This window comes from Ranitomeya imitator, chromosome 5, assembly GCF_032444005.1.
Source record: "Ranitomeya imitator isolate aRanImi1 chromosome 5, aRanImi1.pri, whole genome shotgun sequence".
Classification (NCBI taxonomy): domain Eukaryota; kingdom Metazoa; phylum Chordata; class Amphibia; order Anura; family Dendrobatidae; genus Ranitomeya; species Ranitomeya imitator.
The window spans coordinates 201,440,020-201,457,671 of NC_091286.1; the positions used below are offsets into that span (position 1 = coordinate 201,440,020).

General features: G+C 47.2%; 1 protein-coding gene across 2 annotated transcripts in view; it reads left to right on the forward strand.

Moving 5' to 3' along the window:
• The window catches only part of SFT2D1 (SFT2 domain containing 1), an 86,725-nt gene that overhangs the window by 29,863 nt on the left and 39,210 nt on the right, over window positions 1-17,652 (forward strand). The window contains exon 1 of one of the 2 annotated variants that reach the window (XM_069769508.1): window positions 9,999-10,161. The exons of the other annotated variant lie outside the window; for it this stretch is intronic. Within the exon in view, the coding sequence (XP_069625609.1) occupies window positions 10,099-10,161 (63 nt within the window). The 5' untranslated portion in view covers window positions 9,999-10,098. Of the gene's footprint in view, window positions 1-9,998; window positions 10,162-17,652 lie in introns of those variants that run through there. 2 annotated transcript variants of the gene reach the window in all.

Below are 17,652 nucleotides of genomic sequence, written 5' to 3' on the forward strand. Positions count from 1 at the left end.
TGCTGCATGTGTCTCAAATATGAGCGGTGTGTGCTGCATGTGTCTGATATGTGAACGGTGTGTGTACTGCATGTGTGTCATATATGAGCGATGTGTGCTGCATGTGTCTGATATGTGAACGGTGTGTGGGCAGCATGTGTCTGATATGTGAACGGTGTGTGTGCTGCATGTGTCTGATATGTGAGCGGTGTGTGTGCTGCATATGTCTGACATGTGAACGGTGTGTGTGCTGGATATGTCTGATATGTGAACGGTGTGTGTGCTGCATGTGTCTGATATGTGAGCGGTGTGTGTGCTGCATGTGTCTGATATGTGAGCAGTGTGTGTGCTGCATGTGTGTGATATGTGAACGGTGTGTGTGCTGCATGTGTTTGATATGTGAGCGGTGTGTGCTGCATGTGTCTGATATGTGAACGGTGTGGGTGCTGCATGTGTCTGATATGTGAACGGGGTGTGTGCTGCATGTCTCTGATATGTGAAAGGTGTGGGCTGCATGTGTCTGATATGTGAACGGTGTGTGTGCTGCATATGTCTGACATGTGAACGGTGTTTGTGCTGGATGTGTCTGGTATGTGAACGGTGTGTGTGCTGGATGTGTCTGATATGTGAACGGTGTGTGTGCTGCAAGTGTCTGATATGTGAACGGTGTGTGTGCTGCATGTGTCTGACATGTGAACGGTGTGTGTGCTGCATGTGTCTGACATGTGAATGGTGTGTGTGCTGGATGTGTCTGATATGTGAACGGTGTGTGCTGGATTTGTCTGATATGTGAGTGGTGTGTGTGCTGCATGTGTCTGATATGTGAGCGGTGTGTGATGCATGTGTCTGATATATGAGCGGGGTATGTGCTGCATGTGTCTAAGATGTGAAAGGTGTGTGTGCTGTATGTGTCTGATATGTGAACCGTGTGTGTGCTTCATGTGTCTGATATGTGAGCGGTGTGTGTGCTGTATGCGTCTGATATGTGAGCGGTGTGTGTGTTACATGCTTGATATGTGAGCGGTGCGTGTGCTGCATGTGTTTAATATGTGAGCGGTGTGTGTGCTGCATATGTTTGATATATGAGCAGTGTGCTGCATGTGTCTGACATGTGAACGGTGTGTGTGCTGCATGTGTCTGACATGTGAACGGTGTGTGTGCTGGATGTGTCTGATATGTGAACGGTGTGTGCTGGATTTGTCTGATATGTGAGCGGTGTGTGTGCTGCATGTGTCTGATATATGAGCGGGGTATGTGCTGCATGTGTCTGATATGTGAACGATGTGTGTGCTGCATGTGTCTGACATGTGAACGGTGTGTGTGCTGCATGTGTCTGATATGTGAGCGGTGTGTGCGTTACATGCTTGATATGTGAGCGGTGCGTGTGCTGCATGTGTCTGATATGTGAACGGTGTGTGTGCTGCATGTGTTTGATATGTGAACGATGTGTGCTGCATGTGTGTGATATGTGAGCGGTGTGTGTGCTGCATGTGTCTGATATGTGAGCGGTGTGTGTGCTGCATGTGTTTGATATGTGAACGGTGTGTGTGCTGCATGTGTTTGATATGTGAACGGTGTGTGTGCTGCATGTGTCTGATATGTGAGCGGTGTGTGTGCTGCATGTGTCTGATATGTGAGCGGTGTGTGTGCTGCATGTGTCTGATATGTGAACAGTGTGTGTGCTGCATGTGTCTGATATGTGAAAGGTGTGTGCTGCATGTGTCTGATATGAGTGGTCTGTGCTGCATGTGTCTCATATATGAGCGGTGTGTGCTGCATGTGTCTGATATGAGAACGGTGTGTGTACTGCATGTCTCATATATAAGCGGTGTGTGCTGCATGTGTCTGATATGTGAACGGTGTGTGTGCTGCATGTGTCTGATATGTGAGCGGTGTATGTGCTGCATGTGTCTGATATGTGAGCGGTGTGTGTGTTGCATGTGTCTGATATGTGAGCTGTGTGTGCTGCATGTGTCTGTGATTGGTGTGTGTGCTGCATGTGTCTGACATGTGAACGGTGTGTGTGCTGCATGTGTCTGATATGTGAACGGTGTGTGTGCTGCATGTGTCTGATATGTGAGCGGTGTGTGTGCTGCATGTGTCTGATATGTGAACGGTGTGTGTGCTGCATGTGACTGATATGAGCGGTGTGTGTGCTGCATGTGTCTGACATGTGAACAGTGTGTGTGCTGCATGTGTCTGATATATGAGCGGTGTGTGTGCTGCATGTGTCTGATATGTGAACGGTGTGTGTGCTGCATGTGTCTGATATGTGAACGGTGTGTACTGCATGTGTCTGACATGTGAACAATGTGTGTGCTGCATGTGTCTGATATATGAGCGGGGATGTGTGCTGGATGTGTCTGATATGTGAACGGTGTGTGTGCTGCATGTGTCTGATATGTGAATGGTGTGTGTGCTGCATGTGTCTGATATGTGAATGGTGTGTGTGCTGCATGTGTCTGATATGTGAACCATGTGTGTGCTGCATATGTCTGACATGTGAACGGTGTGTGTGCTGGATGTGTCTGATATGTGAACGGTGTGCGCTGCATGTGTCTGATATGTGAATGGTGTGTGTGCTGCATGTGTCTGATATGTGAATGGTGTGTGTGCTGCATGTGTCTGATATGTGAACGATGTGTGTGCTGCATATATCTGACATGTGAATGGTGTGTGTGCTGGATGTGTCTGATATGTGAACCGTGTGTGCTGCATGTGTCTGATATGTGAACGGTGTGTGTGCTGGATGTGTCTGATATGTGAACCGTGTGTGCTGCATGTGTCTGATATGTGAACGGTGTGTGTGCTGCATGTGACTGATTTATGAGCGGTGTGTGTGCTGCATGCGTCTGATATGTGAACAGTGTGTGTGCTGCATGTGTCTGATATGTGAATGGTGTGTGTGCTGCATGTGTCTGATATGTGAACGGTGTGTGTGCTGGATGTCTCTTATATGTGAACGGTGTGTGTGCTGTATGTGTCTGATATGTGAACGGTGTGTGTGCTGCATGTGTCTGACATGTGAACGGTGTGTGTGCTGCATGTGTCTGATATGTGAACGGTGTGTGTGCTGCATGTGACTGATATATGAGCGGTGTGTGTGCTGCATGCGTCTGATATGTGAACAGTGTGTGTGCTGCATGTGTCTGATATGTGAACGGTGTGTGTGCTGGATGTGTCTGATATGTGAACCGTGTGTGTCCTGCATGTGTCTGATATGTGAACGGTGTGTGTGCTGGATGTCTCTTATATGTGAACGGTGTGTGTGCTGTATGTGTCTGATATGTGAACGGTGTGTGTGCTGGATGTCTCTTATATGTGAACGGTGTGTGTGCTGTATGTGTCTGATATGTGAACCGTGTGTGTGCTGCATGTGTCTGATATGTGAACGGTGTGTGTCCTGCATGTGTCTGATATGTGAACGGTGTGTGTGCTGGATGTCTCTTATATGTGAACGGTGTGTGTGCTGCATGTGTCTGACATGTGAACGGTGTGTGTGCTGCATGTGTCTGATATGTGAACGGTGTGTGCTGCATGTGTCTGATATGTGAATGGTGTGTGTGCTGCATGTGTCTGATATGTGAACGATGTGTGTGCTGCATATGTCTGACATGTGAACGGTGTGTGTGCTGGATGTTTCTGGCATGTGAATGGTGTGTGTGCTGCATGTGTCTGATATATGAGCGGGGTGTGTGCTGGATGTGTCTGATATGTGAACCGTGTGTGTGCTGCATGTGTCTGATATGTGAACGGTGTGTGCGCTGGATGTGTCTGATATGTGAACCGTGTGTGTGCTGCATGTGTCTGATATGTGAACAATGTATGTGCTGCATGTGTCTGATATGTGAACGGTGTGTGTGCTGCATGTGTCTGATATGTGAACGAAGTGTGTGCTGCATGTGTCTGATATGTGAACAGCGTGTGTGCTGCATGTGTCTGATATGTGAGCGGTGTGTGCGCTGCATGTGTCTGATATGAGAACGGTGTGTGTACTGCATGTGTCTGATATGTGAGCGGTGTGTGCGCTGCATGTGTATGATATGCGAACGGTGTGTGTGCTGCATGTGTTTGATATGTGAACGGTGTGTGTGCTGCATGTGTCTGATATGTGAACGGTGTGTGTGCTGCATGTGTCTGATATGTGAACGGTGTGTGTGTTGCATGTGTCTGATATGTGAACGGTGTGTGTGCTGCATGTGTCTGATATATGAACGGTGTGTGTGCTGCATGTGTCTGATATATGAACGGTGTGTGTGCTGCATGTGTCTGATATGTGAGCGGCGTGTGTGCTGCATGTGTCTGATATGTGAACGGTGTGTGTGCTGCATGCGTCTGATATATGAACGGTGTGTGTGCTGCATGTGTCTGATATGTGAACGGTGTGTGTGCTGCATGTGTCTGATATATGAACGGTGTGTGTGCTGCATGTGTCTGATATGTGAGCGGCGTGTGTGCTGCATGTGTCTGATATGTGAACGGTGTGTGTGCTGCATGTGTCTGATATATGAACGGTGTGTGTGCTGCATGCGTCTGATATGTGAACGGTGTGTGTGCTGCATGCGTCTGATATGTGAACGGTGTGTGTGCTGCATGTGTCTGATATGTGAGCGGCGTGTGTGCTGCATGTGTCTGATATGTGAACGGTGTGTGTGTTGCATGTGTCTGATATGTGAACGGTGTGTGTGCTGCATGTGTCTGATATGTGAACGGTGTGTGTGCTGCATGCGTCTGATATGTGAACGGTGTGTGTGCTGCATGTGTCTGATATGTGAACGGTGTGTGTGCTGCATGTGTCTGATATGTGAGCGGTGTGTGTGCTGCATGTGTCTGATATGTGAACGGTGTGTGTGCTGCATGTGTCTGATATGTGAGCGGTGTGTGCTGCATGTGTCTGACATGTGAACGGTGTGTGTGCTGCATGTGTCTGATATATGAACGGTGTGTGTGCTGCATGTGTCTGATATGTGAACGGTGTGTGTGCTGCATGTGTCTGATATGTGAGCGGTGTGTGTGCTGCATGTGTCTGATATGTGAACGGTGTGTGTGCTGCATGTGTCTGATATGTGAACCGTGTGTGTGCTGCATGTGTCTGATATGGTTACGGTGTATGTGCTGCATGTGTCTGATATGTGAACGGTGTGTGTGCTGCATGTGTCTGATATATGAACGGTGTGTGTGCTGCATGTGTCTGATATGGTTACGGTGTATGTGCTGCATGTGTCTGATATGTGAACGGTGTGTGTGCTGCATGTGTCTGATATGTGAGCGGTGTGTGTGCTGCATGTGTCTGATATATGAACGGTGTGTGTGCTGCATGTGTCTGATATGTGAGCGGTGTGTGTGCTGCATGTGTCTGATATATGAACGGTGTGTGTGCTGCATGTGTCTGATATGGTTACGGTGTATGTGCTGCATGTGTCTGATATGTGAGCGGTGTGTGTGCTGCATGTGTCTGATATATGAACGGTGTGTGTGCTGCATGTGTCTGATATGTGAACGGTGTGTGCTGCATGTGTCTGATATGTGAACGGTGTGTGTCCTGCATGTGTCTGATATGTGAACGGTGTGTGCTGCATGTGTCTGATATGTGAGCGGTGTGTGTGTTGCATGTGTCTGATATGTGAACGGTGTGTGCTGCATGTGTCTGATATATGAACGGTGTGTGTGCTGCATGTGTCTGATATGTGAACGGTGTGTGTGCTGCATGTGACTGATATGAGCGGTGTGTGTGCTGCATGTGTCTGACATGTGAACAGTGTGTGTGCTGCATGTGTCTGATATATGAGCGGTGTGTGTGCTGCATGTGTCTGATATGTGAACGGTGTGTGTGCTGCATGTGTCTGATATGTGAACGGTGTGTACTGCATGTGTCTGACATGTGAACAATGTGTGTGCTGCATGTGTCTGATATATGAGCGGGGATGTGTGCTGGATGTGTCTGATATGTGAACGGTGTGTGTGCTGCATGTGTCTGATATGTGAATGGTGTGTGTGCTGCATGTGTCTGATATGTGAATGGTGTGTGTGCTGCATGTGTCTGATATGTGAACCATGTGTGTGCTGCATATGTCTGACATGTGAACGGTGTGTGTGCTGGATGTGTCTGATATGTGAACGGTGTGCGCTGCATGTGTCTGATATGTGAATGGTGTGTGTGCTGCATGTGTCTGATATGTGAATGGTGTGTGTGCTGCATGTGTCTGATATGTGAACGATGTGTGTGCTGCATATATCTGACATGTGAATGGTGTGTGTGCTGGATGTGTCTGATATGTGAACCGTGTGTGCTGCATGTGTCTGATATGTGAACGGTGTGTGTGCTGGATGTGTCTGATATGTGAACCGTGTGTGCTGCATGTGTCTGATATGTGAACGGTGTGTGTGCTGCATGTGACTGATTTATGAGCGGTGTGTGTGCTGCATGCGTCTGATATGTGAACAGTGTGTGTGCTGCATGTGTCTGATATGTGAATGGTGTGTGTGCTGCATGTGTCTGATATGTGAACGGTGTGTGTGCTGGATGTCTCTTATATGTGAACGGTGTGTGTGCTGTATGTGTCTGATATGTGAACGGTGTGTGTGCTGCATGTGTCTGACATGTGAACGGTGTGTGTGCTGCATGTGTCTGATATGTGAACGGTGTGTGTGCTGCATGTGACTGATATATGAGCGGTGTGTGTGCTGCATGCGTCTGATATGTGAACAGTGTGTGTGCTGCATGTGTCTGATATGTGAACGGTGTGTGTGCTGGATGTGTCTGATATGTGAACCGTGTGTGTCCTGCATGTGTCTGATATGTGAACGGTGTGTGTGCTGGATGTCTCTTATATGTGAACGGTGTGTGTGCTGTATGTGTCTGATATGTGAACGGTGTGTGTGCTGGATGTCTCTTATATGTGAACGGTGTGTGTGCTGTATGTGTCTGATATGTGAACCGTGTGTGTGCTGCATGTGTCTGATATGTGAACGGTGTGTGTCCTGCATGTGTCTGATATGTGAACGGTGTGTGTGCTGGATGTCTCTTATATGTGAACGGTGTGTGTGCTGCATGTGTCTGACATGTGAACGGTGTGTGTGCTGCATGTGTCTGATATGTGAACGGTGTGTGCTGCATGTGTCTGATATGTGAATGGTGTGTGTGCTGCATGTGTCTGATATGTGAACGATGTGTGTGCTGCATATGTCTGACATGTGAACGGTGTGTGTGCTGGATGTTTCTGGCATGTGAATGGTGTGTGTGCTGCATGTGTCTGATATATGAGCGGGGTGTGTGCTGGATGTGTCCGATATGTGAACCGTGTGTGTGCTGCATGTGTCTGATATGTGAACGGTGTGTGCGCTGGATGTGTCTGATATGTGAACCGTGTGTGTGCTGCATGTGTCTGATATGTGAACAATGTATGTGCTGCATGTGTCTGATATGTGAACGGTGTGTGTGCTGCATGTGTCTGATATGTGAACGAAGTGTGTGCTGCATGTGTCTGATATGTGAACAGCGTGTGTGCTGCATGTGTCTGATATGTGAGCGGTGTGTGCGCTGCATGTGTCTGATATGAGAACGGTGTGTGTACTGCATGTGTCTGATATGTGAGCGGTGTGTGCGCTGCATGTGTATGATATGCGAACGGTGTGTGTGCTGCATGTGTTTGATATGTGAACGGTGTGTGTGCTGCATGTGTCTGATATGTGAACGGTGTGTGTGCTGCATGTGTCTGATATGTGAACGGTGTGTGTGTTGCATGTGTCTGATATGTGAACGGTGTGTGTGCTGCATGTGTCTGATATATGAACGGTGTGTGTGCTGCATGTGTCTGATATATGAACGGTGTGTGTGCTGCATGTGTCTGATATGTGAGCGGCGTGTGTGCTGCATGTGTCTGATATGTGAACGGTGTGTGTGCTGCATGCGTCTGATATATGAACGGTGTGTGTGCTGCATGTGTCTGATATGTGAACGGTGTGTGTGCTGCATGTGTCTGATATATGAACGGTGTGTGTGCTGCATGTGTCTGATATGTGAGCGGCGTGTGTGCTGCATGTGTCTGATATGTGAACGGTGTGTGTGCTGCATGTGTCTGATATATGAACGGTGTGTGTGCTGCATGCGTCTGATATGTGAACGGTGTGTGTGCTGCATGCGTCTGATATGTGAACGGTGTGTGTGCTGCATGTGTCTGATATGTGAGCGGCGTGTGTGCTGCATGTGTCTGATATGTGAACGGTGTGTGTGTTGCATGTGTCTGATATGTGAACGGTGTGTGTGCTGCATGTGTCTGATATGTGAACGGTGTGTGTGCTGCATGCGTCTGATATGTGAACGGTGTGTGTGCTGCATGTGTCTGATATGTGAACGGTGTGTGTGCTGCATGTGTCTGATATGTGAGCGGTGTGTGTGCTGCATGTGTCTGATATGTGAACGGTGTGTGTGCTGCATGTGTCTGATATGTGAGCGGTGTGTGCTGCATGTGTCTGACATGTGAACGGTGTGTGTGCTGCATGTGTCTGATATATGAACGGTGTGTGTGCTGCATGTGTCTGATATGTGAACGGTGTGTGTGCTGCATGTGTCTGATATGTGACCGGTGTGTGTGCTGCATGTGTCTGATATGTGAACGGTGTGTGTGCTGCATGTGTCTGATATGTGAACCGTGTGTGTGCTGCATGTGTCTGATATGGTTACGGTGTATGTGCTGCATGTGTCTGATATGTGAACGGTGTGTGTGCTGCATGTGTCTGATATATGAACGGTGTGTGTGCTGCATGTGTCTGATATGGTTACGGTGTATGTGCTGCATGTGTCTGATATGTGAACGGTGTGTGTGCTGCATGTGTCTGATATGTGAGCGGTGTGTGTGCTGCATGTGTCTGATATATGAACGGTGTGTGTGCTGCATGTGTCTGATATGGTTACGGTGTATGTGCTGCATGTGTCTGATATGTGAGCGGTGTGTGTGCTGCATGTGTCTGATATATGAACGGTGTGTGTGCTGCATGTGTCTGATATGTGAACGGTGTGTGCTGCATGTGTCTGATATGTGAACGGTGTGTGTCCTGCATGTGTCTGATATGTGAACGGTGTGTGCTGCATGTGTCTGATATGTGAGCGGTGTGTGTGTTGCATGTGTCTGATATGTGAACGGTGTGTGCTGCATGTGTCTGATATGTGAACGGTGTGTGTGTTGCATGTGTCTGATATGTGAACGGTGTGTGCTGCATGTGTCTGATATATGAACGGTGTGTGTGCTGCATGTGTCTGATATGGTTACGGTGTATGTGCTGCATGTGTCTTTATAGAATAGACCTGACCTGCAACAGCTATGGAATAATTGGCAATTCTACACGCGAGTACATATGGGAATTTCATTATTTAGACACCATGTACCTACGTCATAGTAGTACAACTCAAAGCAGCTTAAATTGTAACTTGTATTCATTTAATACATAAACGGCAATATCAAAAACTCCGTAGTATATCTTTATCAGAGAAACTCGCTTCTGTCTCCGTCAGGACTGATATTTCATTTTCAAAATTCTCAATTCCTGGGGGACATCAGGGTCCAATGACAGGGGTGAGGGGAGCCAGGGGCCATCATCATCCTCCCTCTCCCCTGTACATAGAAGCACCGACTGTCATCTCCTAGCTCAGTTATGGAAAATTCTTCACTGAACACAGATTTTAACTATGAATTGAGAAAAATAACTGATCGGTCCCGGCGGAGAAAGAAGCAATGTCTGTGAACCTTCTGGAATTCCTGCCACCAAGCAGAGAGTGACTGGGCACAATCCCTGCATGTAACAGCACTGGCTGGCAGGCACGGACATGCTGCTGTGACACCATGGCTTATGTTCGCACAGGCATTTAGGATCACGATCAAGACTGAGAATCGCGACAGGAGGGGCCACACTGTCGCAGCATTGTATATTCAGTGTTGACCCCGCAGGCTTCCGTAGTCCGTACACGCTCTGGGGGAGGGGCCATGCATGTCACAGTTCCGGACACCAGGCGGAGATTGCCGTCAAGCGAGTCACATGCTGTTGTCATCACGTGACAGGACGTGAAGGTGGCTGGCTGTACGGTGTGTCACTGGTGGAGTGTGGTGTCGTACAGAGGGAGGCATGGATAAGCTGCGGAGGGTCCTGAACGGCCATGAGGACGAAGAGCGGGGTCTGACAGCTCAGGTACGGGCTACTAGTCATCTTATGCCGGATGTCCGCCCTGCTCCATAAGGGGCGTGCTGTGCTGCAGGCAGATGGCCGGGCTTGGATGGGTTACAGCTGGTTATACCCCGTGTACTATATATCCGGTCTTGGCCCTGTTAGACCCAGAATGCACTGCTTCCATCTCAGATATTCGGCCCCTGCAGTGTATATAGGTGCCCACTCATATATAATGCTCTACTATCTGCCCCTGCAGTGTATATAGGTGACCACTCATACATAAAGCTCTATACTATCTGCCCCTGCAGTGTATATAGGTGACCACTCATACATAAAGCTGTATACTATCTGCCCCTGCAGTGTATATAGGTGACCACTCATACATAAACCTCTACTATCTGCCCCTGCAGTGTATATAGGTGACCACTCCTACATAAAGCTGTATACTATCTGCCCCTGCAGTGTATATAGGTGCCCACTCCTACATAAAGCTGTATACTATCTGCCCCTGCAGTGTATATAGGTGACCACTCATACATAAACCTCTACTATCTGCCCCTGCAGTGTATATAGGTGACCACTCCTACATAAAGCTGTATACTATCTGCCCCTGCAGTGTATATAGGTGACCACTCATACATAAACCTCTACTATCTGCCCCTGCAGTGTATATAGGTGACCACTCCTACATAAAGCTGTATACTATCTGCCCCTGCAGTGTATATAGGTGCCCACTCCTACATAAAGCTGTATACTATCTGCCCCTGCAGTGTATATAGGTGACTACTCATACATAAACCTCTACTATCTGCCCCTGCAGTGTATATAGGTGACCACTCCTACATAAAGCTGTATACTATCTGCCCCTGCAGTGTATATAGGTGACCACTCATACATAAACCTCTACTATCTGCCCCTGCAGTGTATATAGGTGACCACTCCTACATAAAGCTGTATACTATCTGCCCCTGCAGTGTATATAGGTGACCACTCCTACATAAAGCTGTATACTATCTGCCCCTGCAGTGTATATAGGTGCCCACTCATACATAAAGCTGTATACTATCTGCCCCTGCAGTGTATATAGGTGACCACTCCTACATAAAGCTGTATACTATCTGCCCCTGCAGTGTATATAGGTGACCACTCATACATAAAGATCTGTACTATCTGCCCCTGCAGTGTATATAGGTGACCACTCATACATAAACCTCTACTATCTGCCCCTGCAGTGTATATAGGTGACCACTCCTACATAAAGCTGTATACTATCTGCCCCTGCAGTGTATATAGGTGCCCACTCCTACATAAAGCTGTATACTATCTGCCCCTGCAGTGTATATAGGTGACCACTCATACATAAAGCTCTGTACTATCTGTCCCTGCAGTGTATATAGGTGACCACTCATACATAAAGCTCAATACTATCTGCCCCTGCAGTGTATATAGGTGACCACTCATACATAAAGCTGTATACAATCTGCCCCTGCAGTGTATTTAGGTGACCACTCATACATAAAGCTGTATACTATCTGCCCCTGCAGTGTATATAGGTGACCACTCGTACATAAAGCTGTATACTATCTGCCCCTGCAGTGTATATAGGTGACCACTCCTACATAAAGCTGTATACTATCTGCCCCTGCAGTGTAGGTGACCACTCCTACATAAAGCTCTATCCTATCTGCCCCTGCAGTATATTTAGGTGCCCACTCATACATAAAGCTCTATCCTATCTGCCCCTGCAGTATATTTAGGTGACCACTCATACATAAGGCTCTATACTATCTGCCCCTGCAGTGTATATAGGTGACCACTCGTACATAAAGCTGTATACTATCTGCCCCTGCAGTGTATATAGGTGACCACTCGTACATAAAGCTCTATACTATCTGCCCCTGCAGTGTATTTAGGTGACCACTCATACATAAAGCTCTATACTATCTGCCCCTGCAGTGTATTTAGGTGACCACTCATACATAAAGCTCTACTATCTGCCCCTGCAGTGTATATAGGTGACCACTCATACATAAAGCTCTGTACTATCTGTCCCTGCAGTGTATATAGGTGACCACTCATACATAAAGCTGTATACTATCTGCCCCTGCAGTGTATATAGGTGACCACTCCTACATAAAGCTGTATACTATCTGCCCCTGCAGTGTATATAGGTGCTCACTCATACATAAAGCTCTGTACTATCTGCCCCTGCAGTGTATATAGGTGACCACTCCTACATAAAGCTGTATACTATCTGCCCCTGCAGTGTATATAGGTGACCACTCATACATAAAGCTGTATACTATCTGCCCCTGCAGTGTAGGTGACCACTCATACATAAAGCTGTATACTATCTGCCCCTGCAGTGTATATAGGTGACCACTCATATATAAAGCTCTGTACTATCTGCCCCTGCAGTGTATATAGGTGACCACTCATACATAAAGCTCTGTACTGTCTGCCCCTGCAGTGATTATAGGTGACCACTCCTACATAAAGCTGTATACTATCTGCCCGTGCAGTGTATATAGGTGCCCACTCCTACATAAAGCTCTGTACTATCTGTCCCTGCAGTGTATATAGGTGCCCACTCATACATAAAGCTCTGTACTATCTGTCCCTGCAGTGTATATAGGTGACCACTCATACATAAAGCTCAATACTATCTGCCCCTGCAGTGTATATAGGTGACCACTCATACATAAAGCTGTATACAATGTGCCCCTGCAGTGTATTTAGGTGACCACTCATACATAAAGCTGTATACTATCTGCCCCTGCAGTGTATATAGGTGACCACTCGTACATAAAGCTGTATACTATCTGCCCCTGCAGTGTATTTAGGTGACTACTCATACATAAAGCTCTACTATCTGCCCCTGCAGTGTATATAGGTGACCACTCCTACATAAAGCTGTATACTATCTGGCCCCTGCAGTGTAGGTGACCACTCATACATAAAGCTCTATACTATCTGCCCCTGCAGTGTATATAGGTGATCACTCGTACATAAAGCTGTATACTATCTACCCCTGCAGTGTAGGTGACCACTCATACATAAAGCTGTATACTATCTGCCCCTGCAGTGTATATAGGTGACCACTCATACATAAAGCTCTACTATCTGCCCCTGCAGTATATTTAGGTGCCCACTCATACATAAAGCTCTATCCTATCTGCCCCTGCAGTATATTTAGGTGACCACTCATACATAAGGCTCTATACTATCTGCCCCTGCAGTGTATATAGGTGATCACTCGTACATAAAGCTGTATACTATCTACCCCTGCAGTGTAGGTGACCACTCATACATAAAGCTGTATACTATCTGCCCCTGCAGTGTATATAGGTGACCACTCGTACATAAAGCTGTATACTATCTGCCCCTGCAGTGTATATAGGTGACCACTCATACATAAAGCTCTATACTATCTGCCCCTGCAGTGTATATAGGTGACCACTCATACATAAAGCTCTATGCTATCTGCCCCTGCAGTGTATATAGGTGACCACTCGTACATAAAGCTGTATACTATCTGCCCCTGCAGTGTATATAGGTGACCACTCATATATAAAGCTCTACTATCTGCCCCTGCAGTGTATATAGGTGACCACTCATATATAAAGCTCTACTATCTGCCCCTGCAGTGTATATAGGTGACCACTCATACATAAAGCTCTATACTATCTGCCCCTGCAGTGTATATAGGTGACCACTCATACATAAAGCTCTATACTATCTGCCCCTGCAGTGTATTTAGGTGACTGTTATGTAGGCAATCCAGTGACACAGTGTGCCAGCAATCAGAGCACATACAGTGATCTGACAATAACCCAAAAACAATAGAACGAGCTCTGAGACGTGGAATCTCTGTAGACCGCAATACCTGAACCTATCCTAAACACAACTAAAGGCAGCTGTGGATTGCGCCTGTCACTACCTATGCAACTCGGCACAGCCTGAGGAGCTGACTAGCCTGAAGATAGAAAAACAAGCCTGACTTGCCTCAGAGAAATACCCCAAAGGAAAAGGCAGCCCCCCACATATAATGACTGTTAGCAAGATGAAAAGACAAACGTAGGGATGAAATAGATTCAGCAAAGTGAGGCCCGATATTCTAGATAGAGTGAGGGATAGCAAAGAGAACTTTGCAGTCTACAAAAAACCCTAAAGCAAAAAACCACGCAAAGGGGGCAAAAAGACCCACCGTGCCGAACTAACGGCACGGCGGTGCACCCTTTGCGTCTCAGAGCTTCCAGCAAAAACGAATAGACAAGCTGGACAGAAAAAGTAGCAACAAAAGCAAAGAAGCACTTATCTAAGCAGAGCAGCAGGCCACAGGAAAGATCCAGAAGCTCAGGTCCAACACTGGAACATTGACAAGGAGCGAGGAAGACAGAATCAGGTGGAGTTAAATAACAAAGCAGCCAACGAGCTCACCAGAACACCTGAGGGAGGAAGCTCAGAAGCTGCAGTATCACTTGTGACCACAGGAGTGAATTCAGCCACAGAATTCACAACAGTACCCCCCCCTTGAGGAGGGGTCACCGAACCCTCACCAGAGCCCCCAGGCCGACCAGGATGAGCCACATGAAAGGCACGAACAAGATCTGGAGCATGGACATCAGAGACAAAAACCCAGGAATTATCTTCCTGAGCATAACCCTTCCATTTAACCAGATACTGGAGTTTCCGTCTAGAAACACGAGAATCCAAAATTTTCTCCACAATATACTCCAATTCCCCCTCCACCAAAACCGGGGCAGGAGGCTCAACAGATGGAACCATAGGTGCCACGTATCTCCGCAACAACGACCTATGGAATACATTATGTATGGAAAAGGAGTCTGGGAGGGTCAGACGAAAAGACACAGGATTGAGAATCTCAGAAATCCTATACGGACCAATAAAACGAGGTTTAAATTTAGGAGAGGAAACCTTCATAGGAATATGACGAGAAGATAACCAAACCAGATCCCCAACACGAAGTCGGGGACCCACACGGCGTCTGCGATTAGCGAAAAGTTGAGCCTTCTCCTGGGACAAGGTCAAATTGTCCACTACCTGAGTCCAGATCTGCTGCAACCTGTCCACCACAGAATCCACACCAGGACAGTCCGAAGACTCAACCTGTCCTGAAGAGAAACGAGGATGGAACCCAGAATTGCAGAAAAATGGAGAGACCAAGGTAGCCGAGCTGGCCCGATTATTAAGGGCGAACTCAGCCAACGGCAAAAAGGACACCCAATCATCCTGGTCTGCAGAAACAAAACATCTCAGATATGTCTCCAAGGTCTGATTGGTTCGTTCGGTCTCGCCATTAGTCTGAGGATGGAAAGCCGAGGAAAAAAACAGGTCAATGCCCATCCTACCACAAAAGGCTCGCCAAAACCTCGAAACAAACTGGGAACCTCTGTCAGAAACAATATTCTCAGGAATGCCATGCAAACGAACCACATGCTGGAAGAACAAAGGCACCAAATCAGAGGAGGAAGGCAATTTAACCAAGGGCACCAGATGGACCATTTTAGAAAAGCGATCATAGACCACCCAAATGACTGACATCTTTTGAGAAACGGGAAGGTCAGAAATGAAATCCATCGAAATATGTGTCCAAGGCCTCTTTGGGACCGGCAAGGGCAAAAGCAACCCACTGGCACGTGAACAGCAGGGCTTAGCCCTAGCACAAATCCCACAGGACTGCACAAAAGTACGTACATCCCGTGACAGAGATGGCCACCAGAAGGATCTAGCCACTAACTCTCTGGTACCAAAGATTCCAGGATGACCAGCCAACACCGAACAATGAAGTTCAGATATAACTTTACTAGTCCACCTATCAGGGACGAACAGTTTCTCCGCCGGACAACGATCAGGTTTATTCGCCTGAAATTTTTGCAACACTCGCCGCAAATCAGGGGAGATGGCAGACACAATGACTCCTTCCTTGAGGATACTCGCCGGCTCAGATGAACCCGGAGAGTCGGGCACAAAACTCCTAGACAGAGCATCCGCCTTCACATTTTTAGAGCCCGGAAGGTACGAAATCACAAAATCGAAGCGGGCAAAAAATAACGACCAACGGGCCTGTCTAGGATTCAAGCGCTTGGCAGACTCGAGATAAGTAAGGTTCTTATGATCAGTCAATACCACCACGCGATGCTTAGCTCCTTCAAGCCAATGACGCCATTCCTCGAATGCCCACTTCATGGCCAGCAACTCTCGGTTGCCCACATCATAATTACGCTCAGCAGCCGAAAACTTCCTGGAAAAGAAAGCACATGGTTTCAACACTGAGCAACCAGAACCTCTCTGTGACAAAACCGCCCCTGCTCCAATCTCAGAAGCATCAACCTCGACCTGGAACGGAAGAGAAACATCTGGTTGACACAACACAGGGGCAGAACAAAAACGATGCTTCAACTCCTGAAAAGCTTCCACAGCAGCAGAAGCCCAATTAACCAAATCAGCACCCTTCTTGGTCAAATCGATCAATGGTTTGGCAATGCTAGAAAAATTACAGATGAAGCGACGATAAAAATTAGCAAAGCCCAGGAATTTTTGCAGACTTTTCAGAGATGTCGGCTGAGTCCAATCCTGGATGGCTTGGACCTTAACCGGATCCATCTCGATAGTAGAAGGGGAAAAGATGAACCCCAAAAATGAAACTTTCTGCACACCGAAGAGACACTTTGATCCCTTCACAAACAAAGAATTAGCACGCAGGACCTGGAAAACCATTCTGACCTGCTTCACATGAGAGTCCCAATCATCTGAGAAGATCAAAATGTCATCCAAGTAAACAATCAGGAATTTATCCAGATACTCACGGAAGATGTCATGCATAAAAGACTGAAACACAGATGGAGCATTGGCAAGTCCGAACGGCATCACTAGATACTCAAAATGACCCTCGGGCGTATTAAATGCAGTTTTCCATTCATCTCCTTGCCTGATTCTCACCAGATTATACGCACCACGAAGATCTATCTTAGTGAACCAACTAGCCCCCTTAATCCGAGCAAACAAGTCAGATAACAATGGCAAGGGATACTGAAATTTAACAGTGATCTTATTAAGAAGGCGGTAATCAATTTATGGTCTCAGCGAACCATCCTTCTTGGCTACAAAAAAGAACCCTGCTCCCAGTGGTGATGACGATGGGCGAATATGTCCCTTCTCCAGGGATTCCTTCACATAACTGCGCATAGCGGCGTGTTCAGGCACGGATAAATTAAATAATCGACCTTTAGGGAATTTACTACCAGGAATCAAATTGATAGCACAATCACAATCCCTATGCGGAGGTAGGGCATCGGACTTGGGCTCTTCAAATACATCCTGATAATCAGACAAGAACTCTGGGACCTCAGAAGGAGTGGATGACGAAATAGACAAAAATGGAACATCACCATGTACCCCCTGACAACCCCAGCTGGATACCGACATAGAGTTCCAATCCAATACTGGATTATGGGTTTGCAGCCATGGCAACCCCAACACGACCACATC